Source organism: Mytilus galloprovincialis, chromosome 6 (genome assembly GCF_965363235.1).
Source record: "Mytilus galloprovincialis chromosome 6, xbMytGall1.hap1.1, whole genome shotgun sequence".
Taxonomy (NCBI): Eukaryota; Metazoa; Mollusca; class Bivalvia; order Mytilida; family Mytilidae; genus Mytilus; species Mytilus galloprovincialis.
This window is the reverse complement of record NC_134843.1, coordinates 5,228,028-5,250,745: the sequence shown is the minus strand read 5'-3', so window position 1 is coordinate 5,250,745 and position 22,718 is coordinate 5,228,028. Positions and strand designations below refer to the sequence as shown.

The window sequence follows — 22,718 nt, the reverse complement described above, 5'->3', positions numbered from 1 at the left end:
CTCCATCTGATCTGTTGAACAGAGCATATAATTAATATACATTTAACAAGAACCTGTCAAATAACTCATGGTATTGCATAGCAATATAATATTTCCCACAGAAAGTAACCAAAATGTAGCGTGCAATAAATCTTCAAAATTCATGACGTCATCAACGACAAAATATTTAAACCCAATTTTTACTTTCAATTATATTATATTGCCATATAATAAAAGGGTTATTGCATGAATATTGGGGAATATTGTCCATCGTAGAACATATATTGCACATGCAAGCTCGTGCAATATAAAATTGTACTCGGGACAATATTCCCCATTATTCATGCAATAACCCTATTGTATTCTAATACATGCACTGTATACTGTTTTTCAGTGAAAAAGTGGATATTAATCTATCTATCTTCAAAAAAACTTACTAAAAATGAATTCAAGGATATGTATAGTATTAAAAAATCCTTGATGAAATCAAATTGTATTTGAAAAAATGTCTCCAGAAGAACTTTATTCAGACATTGCTAGACATAAGAAATAGTCATTCAAAAGATACTGGGAAACTGAGCACATATTTTAGATTCGAATTGCCTTTCACGTTAAATTCGAAAGTTACTTAAATATGAAAAAACAAGAATGTGTTCCCAGTACACGGATGCCCCATCCGCATTACTCATTTTCTATGTTCAGTGGACCGTGAAAATGAGGGAAAATCTCTAATTTAGCAATAAAATTAGAAAGATCATATCATAGGAAACATATGTACTAAGTTTCAATTTGATTGGACTTCAACTTCATCAAAAACTACCTCGACCAAAAACTTTAACCTGAAGAGGGACAGACGAACGGACGAACAGACAGACGGACGGACGAACGGTCGTACAGACCAGAAAACATAATGCCCATAAATGGGGCATAAAAATAACAGCAGAATAACTGTCATTTAGACTGAGTAACCACAGTTTGAGAATAGAAAATGGAAGATTGAACGAAAACTAAAACGTGAATAATTTCAAGAAATCTTGAAATTTTGTCCAGATGTGAAAGGCTCTGTCAACACTGTTCATTTAAACTTGATAGAAACAGGCTGTAATTTTTTATATATTGCTCACTTTATAGTTCGATCACAAGGATTAAAATTCTTACACAATTTATTTCGAAAGTTTCCAAATCTGAGAAAAATAAATTTAGAAAATCTCTTTATCTGGATAATGACAAATGAAGATTTAGTTTTTGATACAGATTTTAGTTTGTACCTAAACTTAAAAATGCAAGATCAGACAGGAAAAATCTTGAGAGACAAAAGTCAAAAAAAGAAATGGAGTTATTCCTTTAATTTTTTGTACTGCCTCTCTCCAATCATGTTCATTTTTTTTAATATAAATAAGGCCGTTAGTTTTCTCGTTTGAATTGTTTTACATTATCATATCGGGGCCTTTTATAGCTGACTATGCGGTATGGGCTTTGCTCATTGTTGAGGGCCGCACGGTGACCTATAGTTGTTAATGTCTGTCATTTTGGTCTCTCGTGGACAGTTGTCTCATTGGCAATCATACCACATCTTCTTTTTTATATATTTTATATATAATCATGTCACAGTTCATATTTGTTCTAAATCATATTTAATTATTAACAATCAGTATGTATGTAATAATACATGTGTTGTTTGTTCGGATATTGTATGATATGTGATTTGTGTTCATTTATATGCTATATATGGGCCTACTGTTTTACATTGTCATTTCGGGGCATTTTATAGCCGACTATGAGGTATGGGCTTTGCTTATTGTTGAAGGCCGTACGGTGACCTATAGTTGTTAATTTCTGTGTCATTTTGGTCTCTTGTGGAGAGTAAAATTGTCTCATTGGCAATCATACCACATCTTCTTTTTTTTTACCTTTAATTTGGAATAAAGATATTTGATTTCATATGTAGCATAACGAAATCAGAGATGTATATTTCAATTAGATTTCACGGATTTAAACTATGTCGATTTCTGTTAGAATTAGAGACAATGACTTCGATGTTGGATGCAAATTTCAGGATAAAGACAATATGCGCAAGTGGGTGATAAATTTTGTCCTGCATTTTTTTTTTTTATAGTTGTAATCTCTTTCAAGCCCGTTTTCATTTTTCATTCTCATGATTTTGTCCTGCCTTCTTTTTTTTTATTAGTTTATCCAAGGATTTGTATAGTGAGGGTCCTTGGTTTATCCTGACATTTTTGTAACATAAATTATCATCGGCATTCTTCCGTTTTTGAGGGCATAATTAGCCTGACATTTTCAAATTTCACCCTAGAACCCCCTCAACCCCCAACCCCAAACCTCCCTTTATAAAAATCAAACGGTAGCTCCCTTACTTTTGATTTTAGAGATATGTATAGATTAGATACGTCTCCACTACTATAGAGATGACTTAAATTTGTTTCTATATCAGCACAGGAACATATTAACTTTATACTGTTCCCAGATCAGCATCAGAAACAATCATTTTTTTCTTCATGATGTAGGGCATCAATAACATATTTCAAAATTTCGAAACATCAATCAGATTTATATATTCTACCAAACGTTGGACTTTTCTATACTAATATATCATCTATAGATATAGTATAGAAAGTCCCTGGTTTAAACTGAACAAAAGTGTGGACTACGAAGAATAACTCTAAAAATCCCCAAAATCCAATTCCCGCATTTTATTCTAATCTTTACCGATACGAGCGGAAGATTTCTTTGTACACAATATTTGGTGACGTAAAAGTTTTAAAATTTCCGGGAAATTTGATATCTGGTTTGCAAGCAATTTTGAATAATATCTTGGTAAGACTGTCAGTTTACGATAATACTAAATAATGTTTCGATAAGATGAGAACACCTATTGGGTGCTGTCGAAAGAAGTATACTGTACTTCAGATGGGTGTGAACAGACACTTGTTTCTTGTCATGTAAATGTCTATAAATTATTTGACTGTATACACTACTACAATAAACTAGAGGTACTTGTTTCTATGATATCCATGAGAAGGACAGGTCGACTATCCAAATGTATTTTTTTACAGAGACACATTCTTGTGGCTGATAAAGAAATGCAAAACTTACACAATATATATATTCTGTTTGGTAACAAAATAGCAAAATATCTAAAAATAGGTATGATGAAATAGACACTGTATCCTTGCATTGGTATGCATTTTATGTGATATTTAGAATGAAGTCACATGTTGTGGCTGTATTGCCTACACATCCTATGAATGTCATTTAAATGTGACTATTGCGTCTGGAAATCAAGCAATCCTCTCTTACCCAGAGGCATATGAACACATCATGCACAAGTTTATATGTCTCTGATATACATGTATCTCAGACAAAGTCAGGCATAATACTTATGCAAGTGGTAAATATTTACCTTTACAGGTGAATTCCTTCAGTTAAAACTTGTCATATAGTACTACAATGTATTGATTTCATCTTAATCTGGTGCTTATGTATTTCTCACAGTCCTTTGGTATATATTTTTAACGTCCGGGATTGGGATTCAGGCTTGCTAGATCTAGAAATCACCTTGTTCTCTTTAAATAGTCTATAATCAGTTTGGAAAAAGGGCTGTTTTGTCATATAAGTAAAAAAAAATCATATTTTCTTCTTGTTTCAATTTCTTTTGACTGCATTGCTGTAAATGTCAGAGTGATTTTCTGTAATTACCGTAATACACATGTAGATGTCAATATACTATTCATAAATGTATAATTTCATGGACAAAGAACATACTTGTCTTCTATATGTACACTTATGATATCATTTCCAAACACCCAAGGAGCAAATTTTGAAGGCCTTGCACAGCAACTTTACATCCATAAATATATATCTTTATTTTTCCTTGATCATGAGTTAAAGTTGAACTCTCATTAAAAAAGTTTTAGTGATACAATAATAAACCAGAAAAAATATATAGGACATAATATAGGTATATGTATTGACCTAAAAAAAAGTTGAGAATTTAAGTTGTGAATATAAATTACTTGTAAAGTACAATGTATACTTTTGGAGAAGGTAAAAGGGAGATAAATCAAATCTTGAGATGAACATGAAAATCATACAAAGGAGTAGGTTCAGTAAGACCCCTTATTGGCCCCAAAATATAGCAGTTTTACAATATTGTGAAAATGTAATCTTTAAGCTATTTAATAGAAAGTAGAATGCTTCAGCTAGATAAATATGGGCTGTTTTTGACAATACAATGCACATATATCAGTTAGTAGCATCAGTAAGTCATGCTTAATTACTGAAATCTTCACAATTTTAGCATTTTAGTTAAATTTTAGATGGTGTCCGTCTGAAATGAAAGTGGCCGCATTCGTGTTCATTCATAATATTGAAATGCAAGTTGTATTTGATGATAATACATAATATATATAAAGTTGAGGATGAACACAGATGCGGTCACTTTCATTTTCTACAAAAAAAAAATTTGAAAAGTGAAGTTTTTTGACATATATTTGGTAGATTTTTCATATTTAAACTTGAATCCAAGCTTTTTAATGACTAAATCAGTTAAAATCTTTCACTAAACTAATCAAATCAATCGAAATAGACACTTAAGTGTTTATAAAGTGTCTAAAATCTTTCGTTAGATGATCTTGAAAATTGAGGCCAAAATCTGCCCTTACCGGACATACTCCTTTACTTCTACAAGTAGATTTATTGAAATCTTATTACGGGTCTTTGAAGAAAACCTGCATGTCCTAAATACCATAGTTTTGATCGCAAAATTCCGATATTGTGTTGGTCCTTGCAAAATTTTGATGGACAAAAGTTGAAAACCTTTGGAGTGTGGACTAGCTACCTCTTTTTATGTTAAGTTTATGTGATAGTTAAAGTAAAGCTTTCTATTAAGGACTATCAACATAATATCAATTGTTATTAAAGAAAGTGACACATTTCAGTGTGTGCCTTCTTGATAAAATTATATTTTCATCCTTATACTTGTGTGTACATATTTTTTTATTAAAAGGCCTGAATCCCCCTGATGTAATTAAATTTCATTGATTGACATGATAATTATTAGTACAAAATGTAGAACTAGTGAAGCCTAGACAGATCCTTTTTTCTTGAATCAGGGACATAGGATACTTAATACAATCAGATTGGAGATAGTACTGTATGAGAATCATATGTCATTATGTCTAGCCAGTGTGATAACATTTTCTATTGGATACTGATTATGTATTTACAAATGTATATTCTGAAGAAGATTTATTGTTTCTATTTTTTGTTATCAGCTCAATACAAAGAAATACATGTTGTATCCTGCCATTTAATATATAGTCAGATTATCATGATTATTTGAGATCTGAACTCATCAATATTTTATTTGAATTTGAGCATTGAGTTGCTTATGAATACTAAATCACCAAATTATTACATAAACAAGCATGTATTTAAAATCTTAATTGTTAGCTTATCTATTGAGCAAGTGGGGCTGTTTTTTTTATGTTTTTGTTTTATAATGTAGATCATTTGTTGACAATCAAATCTGATGCTGTACAATGTTTAAAGTGGCTATTGCACATTCAAGTCCCCTGTTTTTGTTGTTGTAAAAACCTATAGAATTTTCTTTAGAAACAGTGGGTATTTTTTTAAAACAGGAATGCAAATTGGTTATTTTTAGCTGTTTTATATATTTTTTTAATTTCTCTGTACTGTCAGGTTTCCTAAAGGTAGCATGACTTCTCTCCCTTTAACTTTATGTCATTTGTTCTCAGATAATTATAGTGACATAAATCTCTTACTGTTAGAATAAATAGTAATTGCTGTACCTTTCTGGTATATTCAAAATGTTATCAAAGTTCTAAAGTCCTTTAGTTGTATACATTAAACATCTGAAAAGCACCTCATTTTCAATCATAATAGGGGTAAATTCAGTAAAAAATCTCCCATTGCTAATCTATGTGTGGAAATAAATTTATACCTGATTTACCTTTAGAAATTAAAAACTTTCATATATCATTCATGAAAGTACAAATGTAGCCCTATCTTTTGCAACAATAAAAACATAGGGTCATGCGGCATTTTTGGGCATTCACATGGCCTTGTTTACAAACAATGTAGATTCACACTGAATTCCTATACTGACCCCCATTACTTTTCAACCCTGTAGGGAAAAAAATTAGTACATTCAGCATTTATTTTTTATTTTTTTTCAACTCTAGTTTTGATCCATCTACCAAAAAATATTTATTACAAACATTATCTACCAATCAGAAGAGCACATGACTTCACTTTTAGACAGAAAGCTCTCCCCCAAATGGGCGGTCCCTGATGACGTATATTTATTTACTGAATTTACCCCAATAGCATATGTTGAATAAAGTTTCAAATAAATTGAATTTTTGCTAAATATTTATGCAAACACCAACATTGTGAATTGGTAAAATCTCTATAAAACTTGAAAGGAATTTAAATATGTTTACTGGCCGTGTGAATAAATTTCATCATCTAAAAAGTTTCTAGGAGGAGTCATTTTGTTTTATTCATGATCAGGGTAGATTTGATATAATCCCACATTATAGAATTTAGCAATGCATAAAACGTTTAGTGATTTGTAATCAAATGCTATTCAAAATCAAGATTATGCAACAATAATACAATCCAGTTTCAATACACATTCAGTTTTTATTGCATAATTTTGATTGAAAGTTTTATAATTGAAAATTTTATAGCCAAAGAATACAAGTCAATTATGCTACTTTAATTAATGTATTGATGTTAGGGAAACACTATCTGATTTCTCCCGTTTACTTTAATGTGTTTTACCTGAATTTGTAAACTGTCTCTAAGGAGAAGATATTGATTCTGGTTAACATGATTGTCAGATACAGTTAACATTAAAAATAAAGGCTACATAATATTTCTTTCAAGGTAAGTAATGTTTAAGCTTTCTGTACATGTACTTTGAACTGAGTTTTTTTTCTCTCTCGTAAATATTTATAAGTGGCTTTCTATAAGCCAAATTGTATATCTATGAACAATGTATATCCCATCACATTCTTTGGTGTATGTCGACCCAATGAATTTATATTAAACTCCCTGTAGAAAAAATGTATAACTTTTTTTGCTTATAAACTGATCACTTTTTTAAGGGGTTGAACATTAAAATATATGGCCCATTTTATTACTTGTATATTGACAAACTTGACTAAATTATATATAGTAACATTGTATATGGATCTTTGAGATTCAGTGTCTTGACTCAGTGTTCGAAAAACTAATTTTGAAATTAATATGTACAAAGATCATTCTTAGGACTACAGTCATCTACAAAGTAGTTATTAGGATTGGTACTGGTCCTGCTTGTTTGAAATTTACCTTTGTTTACTCTTATTTTTTCACGAGCAGATCAACAACTCTAATGTCTATTAAATCAGAACATTTCCTGTCATTGTTGAATTAAAGTTCTAAAATAAATAAGATTTAATGTAACCATTAAAAGCATGTGGTGTTGTAAATCTTGTTTAAATACTTTGTATTGTGTTACTTAATATCATTTAAAATCTCTATGCATGGATAATTCAATATTTTTGATATGGCACAAAAATGTAGGATTTTATTGGTATTTAGATGAACTTTTGCTGGACATATAGGTAAGATAGACTTACGTAAATGTCAATATTGTCGATTTTTTATTGATCGTAAGTTGTTGGAAGTAATTAAACTTTTAGATTAGGTTACCATCTGTGTTTTTGTTTTCATTTGGTTTAATTGTCTTTATATTCATTGAACGTGGATTGTCAAGTTTTAAAGCGGATTTTCTACTCAGATTTTGCATTTATACGATGTATACTATAGCCTGTCTTAAAGTTCTTACCAGGTATATTTTGCTTTAGCTTATAGTACATTTATGATTGTGCTTAAAATATTTTATATAAAAATATAATTGCATTTTAATCATATATGCTTTATATTTATTTATTAAATAGGTGTAATTTTATTTGATGTTTGAATTTTTTAATAGATCAACATATTGTATACATGTACATTTTAGATTAAATCAGAAAAGTTATTTGAATGTTTATATTATAATATATATAGAATGTTTATATTATATATTTGCACATGTTAGAATTTGTTGCAAAAGCCTGACTCATGGTTTAATGTTGACAATCTGCACGCATTGTGTTTTAAAAAAGGTATAATCAATGTTAAAATGATAAGATATTTAAATATTTCATGGTTCATATACAATCTATTGTTTCATTGTAGGTTTTGTAATATCAACACAGATCCCATGAGGAATAATATGGAATGAGTTGACATAATTGTTTGAGTGCATATGACAAGGATTTACAAATTCACAAGAAAACGTAGGTAAAAATTTATCTATTGGATCAGGGCTAATCTGCAGATCAATATCAGAATAAGTTTAAATCTGTCAAATTGTGATTTGTATAGAAAGAAGGGAAACAGGATTCTTAAGTGGTTGTTTGGGAGATATTATTCAAGTAAGGTATTCGTTGTTTGAATATAATTACATGAATTGTAAAATGGTCTTTGTTTTGTTTAGTAAAATTCCATTTGTACATACTTTATCCTCTAAAACCTTAAACTTAAATACATTATACATGTTTGTAGATACATTTTGTTTGTTCAAATAGATGTATTTTGCATAATATGAAGGACTGTTTTTTTTTAATTGTATTTATGTCCACATAGTAAATATTCGGTATCAACTGCAATTTAATTTTACAAGATGAATGTTTTAAGCAAATTTTTCAAGCCAGTTTTATGCTTAAGGAAAATGATGTCTGAACAAAATATTTTGATACACTCAAACATTATTTGTAAACCATACAAATATTTTACCAAAGAAACTATTTGTTGGACAAAAACTTTGGTGGCACATGATTTGGATTTATGATTTTAAATCCAGATTTTTTTGGTGGTAAACAGTGGCAAACAAGCTCATTTTGGGGCCCTTTATAATTTGCTGTTTGGTGTGAGCCTAGGCTCCTTGTAAAAAATAGGCTTGTTGAAACCTAAAATGGTTTACTTTTATAAATTGTGACTTGGACGGAGAGTTGTCTCATTGGCACTCATACCACATCTTCTTATATCTATCAGTCAAAAATCTATAGAAATATTATTACTAATGTCATGACTTTTCTTACATATGGTAAAGCTTAGCTTTAGTTGTAATCGTAATAAGTTTATTGCAACTCAACATATAAAATAATGCTATAGCATCAACAACATATATAGTATAGTAAGCGACATAATATAAATGAAAACAGAAAGCAAAATAATAACAAAAAGAACATATCAAACAAATAGTACAGTATAATAATTATCTACTTTATCAAGTTGAATACATCTTGATAATTAACAAATCAGTGCAGGTGAAATGAATGCAGAACAAAAAAAAAAAGATCTTCACGGACAGCGTAAACATCATCATAGATAAGATTATCAGATGTTTGTGTGTAAAACAATAAATTAGGATATACATCTGTAATAGGCACCCTATTGCTGTGGTTACTTTACTTCTCTCATTGATTTGCCTATTTTGGCTTCAGTGTAAAATGACTAGAATATTAGCAAAAAAGGATTGGCATCTTGAACCATTGACAGATGTTAAGTGTACCATATGAATACAATATCAGGCCAGGTACTTTTTGTATAAAAATGGGGTATCACTATCAATGAATGGGGACAGCAACACTACAACTCAAAAATAGCAAAATAAGCCTAGATGTATTGTCTTCAGCATTATGCCATCTGAAATGATTTGTCAGACATCTTGTTTTATAGTAACAATTGGTAGTGCAATCTGGCCCGAGAACACAGTTATTTCGTAGTACATTTCTTTTAGACAATAAATTCAAATTAAAAAACTCGCACCTGCTCTTTCTCAAAAAGATTTTACAGCGTAGTGTACTACCAGTGAGACAAATAATATTCAAATTATAGAAACTTCTACCAGCTCTAACTCAAAATATTGACAATTCTGTGTTAAGGGGTGTAAAATTCAGTTTGACAGCTTCATACGTGATAAAATTTGACCTTTTTGAACTGGACTAAATCACTACTCAACACAAAGATTCAGCACCCAAATTGTTTTAACATGTAATAACATCCCCCCTACTAAATATTTTATGCATTTAATATCAAGAAATAAAAAAGTGTATCAAATAAAACATGCAAGTTATACACTGTTTACACCAGGGACTATATTCATAGACAACGAAAACCAAAGGACGATAACTGTGTCCTTGGACCATCTTTAAAAAAATATACTACATTCTTTGTATTGTCTTGATGATAGATTTAAAATATTTTTGTTAGGAATTTCAAAGTGCCATCCCACATAAATTGAATGAGAGTACTTTGGGGGATTATTTTTTTATCATCAATTATATTTAAATAATGAATGCAACCTTTCTAGTGATTTTTGACTCAAAAGCTTTCAAGGACCTTTACTTAAACTCGTCTATTTAAGAACTAAAGATTTTTAAAGTTTGATTTTTTCAACACTCATCTATTAAATTACCTTTTTTAACTTAGAATTTCTGAAGTAATGTGGTCTTCATTGTGGTTTATTTACATTCATGAGTGTAAAATGATAAAGATCTAAAATAAAGTTATTAAATTACTGTTTAATATGTCAATTTATTTATTTAATCAATCTAGAATGAGGTGTAGATTTTAACCCAGTAGAATGAATTGACATGTTAAATGGGGTTGGTTTTATCATATTTTAATTGTATATATATGTTAATAAAATAGGGTATATTTATGGTTGAAGCCAATTTTAGGAAGAAGGTGAAATTTATTAGGTGGTAAATGGAATATTAAGTGATAAATGGAAAATTAGGTGGTATATGGATTATGTCTCCATTAGAATAGAGGTAATTCTTCTTTATTATACTTGTCTAGGTGATATATATAAGTGAGGACAATCTATGGAAAAAATCCTAATTTGTTTAAATCTGGTAAGTGCTAGCAGAAAATTGATTTATTTGACTTGGAACATTACTTATTCTTTTAAAGGTAAGCTAAAATAAAGATTGTTCCAACAATAAAAATTTGAAGTTGTTAAAAGATTGAGCTAGTTTTACAAAACATACATATTGGGACACATACTGACTCGAACAACTTAGGAATTTAATTGTTGAGAATTACAAAATAAAAAAAATCTAAGGATAGGGACTGGTTGAGTTTAAAGAAGCTTATAATGTATTTTTTTAGATTTTTTGCTTATTATTGTGTGTTTCCTTAGTTTTGTCTTCCAAAGTTTGTGTTTATATTTTTGCGCAAATGTCAGAACTATTTCTGTATATATATATTAGACATGTATATGAATGATAGTGTACCATGTATATTTTGTAAGATTTGATTGATTGATGAGTTAATTTATCTTCATTTTCTTAATGCTCAGTCGCAAATATTTCATTAATTTGTGCATCCCCACACAGGGCAGGTGCACTCAACTCCTTTATTTATGGACTAGTATTATCAGAGTTCCTACCAAAGGTCTCTGGTTCTCTCTGGACACTTTGGCTTCCTCCACAAATAAAAACTGCCTGCAACCAAACAGCACTATACATGTAGTATTGGAAGTGGCGTCACACACCAATCAAGAACCACATAATTTCTGAATATGACAGAGTGCTAGCATTAATACATATGTGAATATAAAATTGAGGACATTAGAGTTAACTTTACTATAATAAAATTATATGTGTCAATAAATAAATGCATGTCACTTTTTAAGCATTTACCTCAAAACAATAGATGCCTTGAAATTATTGCACAATTATGATAGGGATATATATCTTGTAAAGCTTATACATCAGAATCTTATGCAAGTAAGCATTCTATTGTCTTATTGACATTATTGTCTCACCTTGACACTACAGTGTAACCAGTGCTATCAGACACAGAACTGCAGTATTGTGTCACCTTGGTATTATAGTGTAACCTGTGCTATCCGACACACTGGTGGACCAGAAAAAAATGCCAGATTAAGCAGGGTGTCGAAATACCCAAGTTTATTTTCTGTAGGATAGTCTTATTTTGGGACCATGAAAATATGTCGTTAAAGCAGGATGTTGGAATACTCAGGTGTCAGATTAGGCAGGTTACACTGTATATGTACAATATGTATTTATTTCAATCTCTTCAATTTCAATTTCAACAACAGGGATATGCGTTAAGAAGATTAAGGTAGAAAGAGATTAATATCCAGATTAACTTGTGGCTTTCTGGATTAACTGTGAGGTTTTTTTGGATTATTGTTTTCCAGTAAGTAAAAGGTATATATATATTTCTATTTATAAATTAGTTTATATGCTAAGTATTATGACCTGGGTATGTTTTTTTTTTTTTTGCAAAACAAATGATTTAATGCATTACAATAGTTTTACTGTGTTTATGTTTTCCTGACTACGCATCAGACCATTTGTTTCTCTGACCTTAATTAAGTTATAGTTTTGGTTTAAGGTGGTTGTGGTGATTGGTAAACATGGTCATAACCATTGTTCTAAAAGACCTTGGGGACACACACTGAAACCCTTCATGTTTATTGTTACATTCAATGTAATTTTTATATGCCCGTCAAAATTTTGACGGGACGTATTATGGTATACAAATGTTCGGTGTCCGTCCGTCTGTCTGGCTGGCGTAAACATGTTGCACCGTAACTTGAGAACGACTTATCCAAATTTCATGAAACTTCATATAGTTGTTTCTTATGATGGTCAAATGATCTGTATACTTTTTGGTGAAAATATGATTTAAACTTTTTGAGTTACGGCACTTTGTAACTAAAACAGGGGTGTGTTTTTTTCACATGTCGCACCGTATCTCAAAAACGATTTTTGATTATGGCTTAAAACTTTAAAGACTTCTTAGTTAGATCAATCTTAATATCTGTATACTTTTTGGTGATGATTCAAAATTTCATTTTTGAGTTATTGAGTATTTTGTAAAAAAGGGGAGGGTTTTTTTTACATGTCACACCATATCTCAAAAATGATTTATGATTACTACTTAAAAGTTTACACATGTCTTTGTTAAATTAATCTAAAGATCTGTATACTTTTTGGTGATGATTCAAATTTTCATTTTTGAGTTATTCAGTGTTTTGTAAAAAAGGGGGAGGGTTTTTTTAAATGTTGTGCCGTTTCTCAAAAACAGTTTATGATTATTGCTTAAAACTTTACACACTTCTTTGTTATATTAATCTAAAGATCTGTATACTTTTTGGTGATGATTCAAAATTTTTATTTTTGAGTTATTGAGTATTTTGTTAAACAGGGGAGGATTTTTTTACATGTCACGCCGTATCTCAAAAATAATTTATAATTTTTGCTTAAAAACTTTACACACTTCTTTGTTATATTAATCTAAAGATATGTATAATTTTTGGTTTTGATTCAAAATTTTATTGTAGTGATATTTAGTTTTTTGTAAAAAAAACAGGGTTGGGGGTTTCACATGTCCCGCTGTGTCTAAAAAACAAGATATGGTTATTGCTTAAAACTTTCTCAGAAACTCCTTATGGTTATTGCATAAAACTTCCACACAAGACGTCAGGATTATCATGCACTCATGGTGCAACTATTTATTTACCTTGGATTCATTTATTTTTGTAAGTACTTTGTTGACCATTGAGTTGTTGTGTTGCTGTCCCATTCATTGATTCCTGGTATGATGTCCATCTATCTGCACATGTTAATATAGAAGATTGCTGAGGAGTAAGCACATCTTTCTGTTAAAAAAATGTGTTTAAATATCCGGGAATTATGGTTATTTATAAATTAATTAAGATGTTACATTAAATTAATAATGGAAATGGGGAATGTTTTAAAGAGATAACTACCCAAAGAAAAAGAGCTGAAAAAAGCCCAAGGTCACCAATGAGTCTTCAATACAGCAAGAAAATTCTGCACTTGGAGGTAGGCTCCAGCTGGCCCTTAACAAAAATGTGTACTTGTACAGTATACTGTAAACCAAATTATTTCAAGAAATAAAGAATAGTTAACAGTATACAATCCCCTTCACCGCTATTTTATTTCGTGTTTTTCTAATTAACTTTGTGAAAAGATCTGAGTTTTTCATATTTATGATATTCAGGATGATTTATTTTTGCATGATTTTTCTATTAGCAAAAATGGTGAAATCAAGATTGTTTACGATATATAAATATTGCCAAATCTAGAGTGTCTAGTAATTAAGATTAACACATTAGTATCAAAATGTCAAAAAAACATCAAAGGAAATTTAAGATTTGTGAATTACTAAGTAACATCATAGGGTACATATATTTAAAATCTCAATTCTATGTCAAACAATATAAATTATGTTTATTTAAACAACTGGAGAAGTGTATTTAACTAGCTTTATTTGTTATATTGATTTGATGGGTATATACAATAGGTTTTACTTTATTACAACTACGTCGTACTAGTGTCTTGTTATACACAGTTATTATACCATTGTCAAGTCCATAATTTGTTTAGCCTGTTTCTGAAAATTACAAAGACTAAGTTCTCCTGGGGTTTTCTGTTAATAATATAATTGTTCATTCTTTTGTATGTTAATATGTTTTTCTTGTCACATTGTAACCTTTTCTTGTCAACATGTCCAATTGACATAAAACTTCCTTATAATTTTCTCTGATCTAAAATATTCCGTCAAGTTATAATGAAAAGGATACAGTTACATGAATAATGAATCAGATTAGTTTGTGGTAAATGAATTTTTATTTTATGTCAGTTAAATCTCATCATTTATGAAATATTTCAAATTGATATTTGTTCCCAAAATTTTATAGATGAAGAATTTTCTTTTGTTTTTTCGAAAACAAAACTTGTATAAAAACTTTGTTAAAACAAATTCTTTCTTCATTTTATTATCAGTAGAAATTTTCTAAACAAGTTTAGTTCTTAAGTTGATCCTGAGTAACAATGATTATATTATTGGAAATCAATGAAATAATTCAAAACTTCTCTTACAAACAAACAAATGGCATATTTCAGGCACTAGAATATAAACTATTGTTGGCTTACTTAAGGATGTACAATTCTGACATTAAAAATAATAACATTTCCAGATAAAAACATCTTTTTCAGTTGATATACATGTATTATAAACAACACATCCAAATATCAGAAAAATATATCAAGGTTTGTGCACTTGTTTAAGAGACACAAGAATTTATAATATGACATTTTGAAATAAATCTCTAGCTTTATTATATGAAATGAATACACCTTATGCTTATCATGGGTCAAGTGTGGCAGACCAGTTTCCCAGTTTTCTCTTAGAAAAAATATTTAAGAATATTAAATCAAATCTTCTTTCCAGATTTATTTTCCAAGGCCTTTATTTTTTAAACTGAAGTATATATTGTAAATGTTAAGAGAATGGTATATAGAGTGATAAACACACCCATTTAATTTTGTTTATATTTACATAATGTTTCTTACAGTTCGAAAAAGACACAGTTTTGAAGATGAATAAAACACCTAAGATTAAGGTAAGAAAATTAGTTTATTCACAAGTTACAGCAAAATGTATTGAGTATGTAGGTAGACTTGTCTGAGAGATAACTAATCTATCTGTCTGTAGGAATAGACTACTCCAAAAGGAGGGTAGTATACCTAACCTAGTATTGACTTCACAGTTCAAGTTCAGCTAGCAAGCAAGCTAGTCAAAGATATTACCTTTGCCTACACAATGAATGCATTTTGCTGTAAAGTTTGTTGGGATATCAAGACCTGTTTTGTAAAAAATATTGATATTATTTTGTTTACAGATCTTCGAATTTGTAATGTAATTTTTGTCGAGCCTGCAACTTTTGTTGCAGAAAGCTCGACATAGGGATAGTGATCCGGCGGCTACGGCGGCGGCGGCGGCGGTGTTAGCTCACTTCTTAAAAGCTATATATTTTAGAAGGTGGAAGACCTGGATGCTTCATATTTTGTATATAGATGCCTCATGTTACGAAGTTTCCGTCAGTCACATGTTCAATGTCCTTGACCTCATTTTCATGGTTCAGTGACCACTTGAAAAAAAAGTTCAGAATTTTTGTAACGTTGAATTCTCTCTTATTATAAGTAATAGGATAACTATATTTGGTATGTGCGTACCTTGCAAGGTCCTCATGCCTGTCAGACAGTTTTCACTTGACCTCGACCTCATTTCATGGATCAGTGAACAAGGTTAAGTTTTGGTGGTCAAGTCCATATCTCATATACTATAAGCAATAGGGCTAGTATATTTGGTGTATGGAAGGACTGGAAGGTGTACATGTCTAACTGGCAGGTGTCATCTGACCTTGACCTCATTTTCATGGTTCAGTGGTTATAGTTAAGTTTTTGTGTTTTGGTCTATTTTTCTCATACTTTATGCAATAGGTCTACTATATTTGTTGTATGGAATGATTGTAAGGTGTACATGTCTAACGGGCAGATGTCATCTGACCTTGACCTCATTTTCATGGTTCAGTGGTCAAAGTTAAGTTTTTAAGTTTTGATCTTTTTATCTAATATTATATGCCAAAGGTCAACTATATTTGGTGTATGGAAATATATTATGATCTATATGTCAGTCCCGCAGGTTTTATTTGACCATGACCTCAATTGCACGGTTCATTGGACAGTGTTAAGTTTTTGTGTTTTGGTCTATTTTTCTTAAACTATAAGTAATAGGTCAACTATATTTGTTGTATGGAAGCATTGTTAGCTGTACATGTCTGCCTGGCATGGTTCATCTGACCTTGACCTCATTTTCATGGTTCATTGGTCTTTATTTAACTATCTTGTTTAATGTTAAGTTTATGTGACAGTTGTAATAACGCTTTATACTTAGGACTATCAACATAATATCAATGATTAGTAAAGATGGCGAGACATTTCAGTGTGTGCACTCTTGTTAAATTAAAGTTTCTTAGATTGCCCCAAAAAAATTAGTAATAATTTTGTTATGTATATAATTATGTACTTTCCTGGTTGTTACAAACAGATTAAAAATGTTTTCTTAATGTTAACACCAGCTAAATACTATTTCTTTTTAAACTTCCCTGCAGTCAAATGCAATTCCAATGATAGATATCCCAGATAGATGTATATGAATGCATTTTGGGACAATAATTTTCTGAAAGAAATTTCCATAATTACATGATAAAACTTTTAACAAAGGAAGAGTTATATGAAGCGAGACTGAATTCTTTCATACCTTGAATTACCAATTGTAAAGATAGAGTTATTTCCCTTGTACTGATTCTATAAAATTTCTGAATTTACATGTAAATCAATGTTACTCATTTACAGATTAAGTTCATAATAATGTTTAAAGCAGAATAGATAATAAGTGTTTTTTTATTGAAAAAAAAACACAAATAGTTGTGTTAGTTGCTTTTTTATATTATTTTCTAAATTATAACTACGGTAGTATTTTGATTATGTATAAGAATTGTTACTTATATTTTTATTAAATACTTTGACAGAGAGCAGAGCCTGTGTTTAAGACTCCCATGACTTACAGCCCTAGGATTGTTGGCAACAAGCCAGTTCCTTCACCATCAAGGGCAGAGATATGGAAGCAACAGTTAGGATTTGATGGTAAATACTTAACATTGATTAAAAAAGTTTGATGACATTCACCACCCAAATCTAGAGTATCCATTAGAATTGAATATTAGGTTGTTAAGCTGTATTTTCTACAACAGTAGCAGTTATTTTTAAACTTCTGAACAGTTACTGCCCTTTGTCAAGCCGCCTTCAGAACGTGATAGCTTAGCTCACAAATTAGACATTCAGAAGTATTAGACATGCCAAAGTCTCCATGCCTATTTTTTTATACCATAAATTATTGGTGTCAGAAAAAAATATTTTGAAAGATTGAATAGTCTTTTAATTTAAAGTGTAATGACTTTAACAATTTTTGTTTTAGTTGATCCAGAAGAAGGGGAGACAACCGATTCAGAATCAGAAGATGAAACACGTAACAAAGGTAAAAACTTCTTAATTTTAATACTTTGAAATTTTGTCATGAAATTAATTAGATAAGAATTTCTTTCTTTTAAGATATGAATTGTAAAAATCATTGTTTAGCAGAATAACAATTATTTTGTATTTTGTATAATTTGAAATTGAAAAAAATATTTTTGATTTTTAATATTAAGTGGGTTGAAATTTCTGGCCTTGCGGTCATAAAACTTTCAAGCACGATTTTTGTACTCAGACTCAAGAATCAACCAATCAAAATACTGGATTTCATGTTTCGAGCATGATTTTTGTGCTCCAAGCACTGAGCAAAGTTTTATGACTTCAACCCCTGAACTACAAGACATTTTTACAGAAAGTTCAAGATTCCAGCAAACACTAGCGCACTGTTCAACAAATGTTGTTTATTTTTGAAATAAGTGAGATAACTTAGTTCTTCCAAATAATTAGCAGATGCATACTAACTAAATATTTTTTGACATATTGCCTTTTCTCTTGTGGATCCAGTTCTTCTTTCCCAATGAGTATTGTGATCATAACTCCCCTTTTTTTTTGGACAATCAATGTATTTGGCCTATGGTTGGAACCCCCCCCCCCCCCTTTTTATCCATCCTGGCTTGGGAACACTCCCTGTTTTAAAATGTCTGTATCCAGCCCTTGAAGTTATGTTTAAAATGGTTTATTATTTTAAAAAAATGGTTCATTGGGATGTGTATTAACTTTACACCTTTCACAAACATAATGGTAAATGTTGTGTAAAAATGCAGGCCACACGCAACACCAAAATCCTTTAAGTCTAAGTCTTTGCTGAAAGATGCCAGTAGACTGTAACCTATTGAAGATTGTTCTAAGAGATCAAATATGATATGACAATTAATTTTTAGTGATGCAGCAGAGCTTATTCTTTCCTCACTACTTTAATGGGGATGAAGTTTAACTTGTATGTCCTTAGTGATATCAACAAGAGATTGATGCACTTATAAACACTAGCAACATTTTCTTTGGACGTTCAATAAAATGTTAATAAATGATTGGTCTAGACAGTTCTTGGAATCAATCCAATACACTTCAATGTTCAAAGATTGATTTTGTAACAAAAGCTGCATTACTATAAATGTGCATTGTCTTTCTTGTACAGGCTGTCTAGATTCTTTTCATAGAATTTAAAAAAAAATAGTTCATTTGAAAAAGTCTACAGATTTTTTTGATTTTTTTTAGTTGGTTTTTAGAAACTGCTTTTTATTGTTCTGATTGCATATTCACACACAATCTTCAAATTATAAATCTAAAATGCTGCCGCAATAAATGATCATAAATACTTATAACTTGAAATAATATGTCCTGTATTTAATAGAGATCAGCAGATTTATTCCTGTCTTTATGCTGACTTTGGCAACAATAAATCACCTGTCAGGAGTACAGTCACACCCTTGTTTATATTGGGGTATAATGAGTGTACATGGAGATTTATTTTATCTAAAAAGTGACAATAGATCAATAAAAATTGGCTACCCTTTACCGAGATCAAAATATTTCCTTTCAAACAAAAAGATAGTTTTAACAGTTTAGAAATGCAATCAAGATATGCTAGGTAGCCACCCACAACTAACAACCCACACAATTTAATATTTAATTTAAAAAAGATCATTTTAAGAACAGAAGTACAAAATGTAATAGGTTTTTATCTCACAATATAGGTATGCTTATGAATTGGTCAAAAATCATCAAGAATATTGTGATCAGTTGGCGTTAGAAAAAGTGCAGAAAAGCTAATCTGAATTAAGTCTGCCATAGACTAGGGGATTAAACTGCATTTTAGAGTTGGACTTAAATACATTAATTCTGTCTGTGCCTCCTTACAGTATGTCACAAATACAAATTGTAAATTTTCGGGCTTGATATAAAGTTTTAGAAGATTTTGACTAATTTTAATGTAAATGTGTGTGATCTTAATCATCAAAGCATCTGATCATATATGAAGAAGAGATAAAAAAAAATAAATCTAAAAGACATTTAATGATTTTCATGGGAGATAATCTGTGTTTAATACCTGAAGCATGTAATTTGTAATTATGTGTTGTAAACTTTGAAACTTTTATCAATGACAGTCTTTTGAAAATTGCTGGAGTGTTGAGTACTGTTATATTGATGATGTTAAAACATTTTACTAACTGGAATAAAACAAGTATATAATTCATTCAGCAATTTTCATAGTCACATTTTTGAAGTCATCAGTTTGAAAGGAAACTTACACCAGTTTTATTTATGTTCAACATATATCTGAAAGGAATAAATATTTTAGTAGCTATTAGATAATAGGATTGTTATACAGATGCCTTGGAACAAAAACATTTGCAGTAAAATAAGGAAATGGAAAATAATGTAAATTTCACAATTGAGAACATATCCTTATTGATAAGTAATCAATGGAGGTTGAGTGCTGCACTCTGATTTTCTAAAAAAAACCCAGATAATTGCATATTGGAATTTGTGCATCTTTTATGGTTGTGAATAAAGTTCAGTTACGTAATAGCTGTCCATTGCGACTAATATGTCTACAAGTCTACAATATATAGCGTTAATTGTGGTTATTAAATGATGGATTATTACTGTGGTGTGTAAAAAATGTAAAGAAATGATTAATATTCAAACAAGTAAAAAAGGAATTAAAGTGTAAATGTTGTATCTAGAGAAGAAAATTAGGATTACATCTGTTGAATTTCTAATTGAGACGTACAATATTCAGTGGATTGACGGATAATATTAGGTTAAAATATTTTATGTCCATTCACAGCTAACACTTATTTGTGATTTTTATTGAAAAGAGAGAAAATGAAATTAAATAGCCTCAGGATGTGTTCATTGACCTTGTGGTTTTAACAAACAGTGGCTTTAAACATTTGACACAGTATTTGATTGTGGACAATAATGTACAAAGTCAAAGTAAACTATATGTATGGAAAAGTTTAGTAATAAAGTCACACCGAATGTAAACACACTATGTTTGTCACGGCTAGATATAGTTGTTGTCACCAAGATGTAACAACATTACGAAAAGTTTACATTTCCCCGTCAAAATGTTCGTGTAAAAAAGGTGAGAGAAAGGATCTTTTCAACAAATTTTTTTTTATAAATGAATTCGTTTGTGTGTTAAACAGTTTTCTTGCTACTGCTTAAAATATCCTAGTGCTTTTTAAAAAAAATGTATGGTATAGAAAATAGGATGGCCAAGATGTAAAATAGTTGATTTAGGTGGCTTTTCGTAGGTGTCTGTGCAAGCACCTTAGCAACTTTGACTTCAATTCCAGAAATACTTTATACTATCTTTTGATTGATATGAAATGAAAGAGACAACTTGCAAACAAAATGGTTAACCAATGTATGATTTTGATATAATTTTTTTTTTTTAATATTTAGCAACAATGTATAATTCTTATTACACAATGGATTCTATTAGAAGGCATTAAAACTGTTTTTCGTGAAACACTGTAATGATATCTATGGTGTTCATGCAAGAATATCAATTTATATTTTGAAATGTTTTGCTAATAATCATGTGACTTTGATGTTGTTTTTAATTCTGTAAGTTCAACAGCAAAGCTTTCTTTATCTATCAGACTTCCATTACATAATTCTGTTATTGATTTTTCTGCAAATTGAAGGTTTTATTACCAAATTTTCAGTTCTGTTACTAGCAGAATTGTTTCTAATAATTGACAGGTCTAATTCTAATCATGTCTTATAAATAAGTCTAGGAATGGTGAAGTTGGATGTCTGTATATAGATAATTGAATTGATGACCAGCTGAAGTATACATTTGAATATATTCTAAAATAACAAGAAAGTGATCAATTATAATGCAATAGTGGTTTCACAATTGTCATAAAATTTCTTTGGTTATGCCACCATTCTACCATAACATCATTATATATTGTGTGATGAATGCAGATATTTAGATATAGGAAGATGTGGTATGAGTGCCAATGAGACAACTCTGCGTCCAAGTCACAATTTATAAAAGTAAACCATTATAGGTCAAGGTAGGGCCTTCAACACAAAGACTAGGCTCACACTGAACAGCAAACTATAAAGGGCCCCAAAAATTACTAGTGTAAAACCATTCAAACAGGAAAACCGATGGTCTAATCTTTATAAAAAAGGAGAAATGAGAAACACTTATGAACCACATAAACAAACGACAACCACTGAACATCAGATTTAGTTAGGGTTTTTTTTGTATGAGAATGAGTAACATTTGTTTCCTTTTTCTTAACCTGCTACACAAGAGACTTACAAAGGTCTTGGACTCTCATGAAAATAGCACTTTTACTAGCCCTATTTATTTGTTTTGACTGCAACGTTGAGATTCCTTCATCTGTTTATTGTATGACTGAATCAATGCCCTTGTCTTCAACTTGCTTATTACTGGGGGTTTTTAGTTGGACCAATACGTCTAATTTCATGATAAGATTTAAGTGCCTTTGAGATATCTGTTCATGTTTTAATTTGAAAAACTTGATAAATAAACGAAATATGATGCATTAATTTCCCACTGGAATATTTATAACTATGTTGTATTACATATTATGTACAAAACCAATGATTAATGATGTTTTAGATTCTCCAGTTGTAAAATTTAATATTTTAATTTGTTTCAAAGCAGTTGAGGGGCTATTGGAGTTGTCCAAGCATTCATATATGTGTATGTGTCCACAGTAA

At 30.2% G+C, this 22,718-nt stretch overlaps 1 protein-coding gene across 6 annotated transcripts in view; it reads left to right on the top strand.

The window, feature by feature from the left end:
- The first annotated feature begins 12,182 nt into the window (after positions 1-12,182).
- LOC143078775 (uncharacterized) overlaps positions 12,183-22,718 on the top strand; it is a 60,645-nt gene continuing 50,109 nt past the window's right edge. For 2 of the 6 annotated variants that reach the window (XM_076253737.1, XM_076253741.1), the window contains exons 1-4: positions 15,117-15,176; positions 15,482-15,529; positions 17,501-17,615; positions 17,947-18,006. In XM_076253737.1, coding sequence (XP_076109852.1) covers positions 15,132-15,176; positions 15,482-15,529; positions 17,501-17,615; positions 17,947-18,006 — 268 coding nt within the window. In that variant the 5' untranslated portion in view covers positions 15,117-15,131. Of the gene's footprint in view, positions 12,303-13,676; positions 13,746-15,116; positions 15,177-15,481; positions 15,530-17,500; positions 17,616-17,946; positions 18,007-20,728; positions 21,094-22,718 lie in introns of those variants that run through there. The other 4 variants (XM_076253739.1, XM_076253738.1, XM_076253740.1 and 1 more) reach the window with 4 other exon arrangements.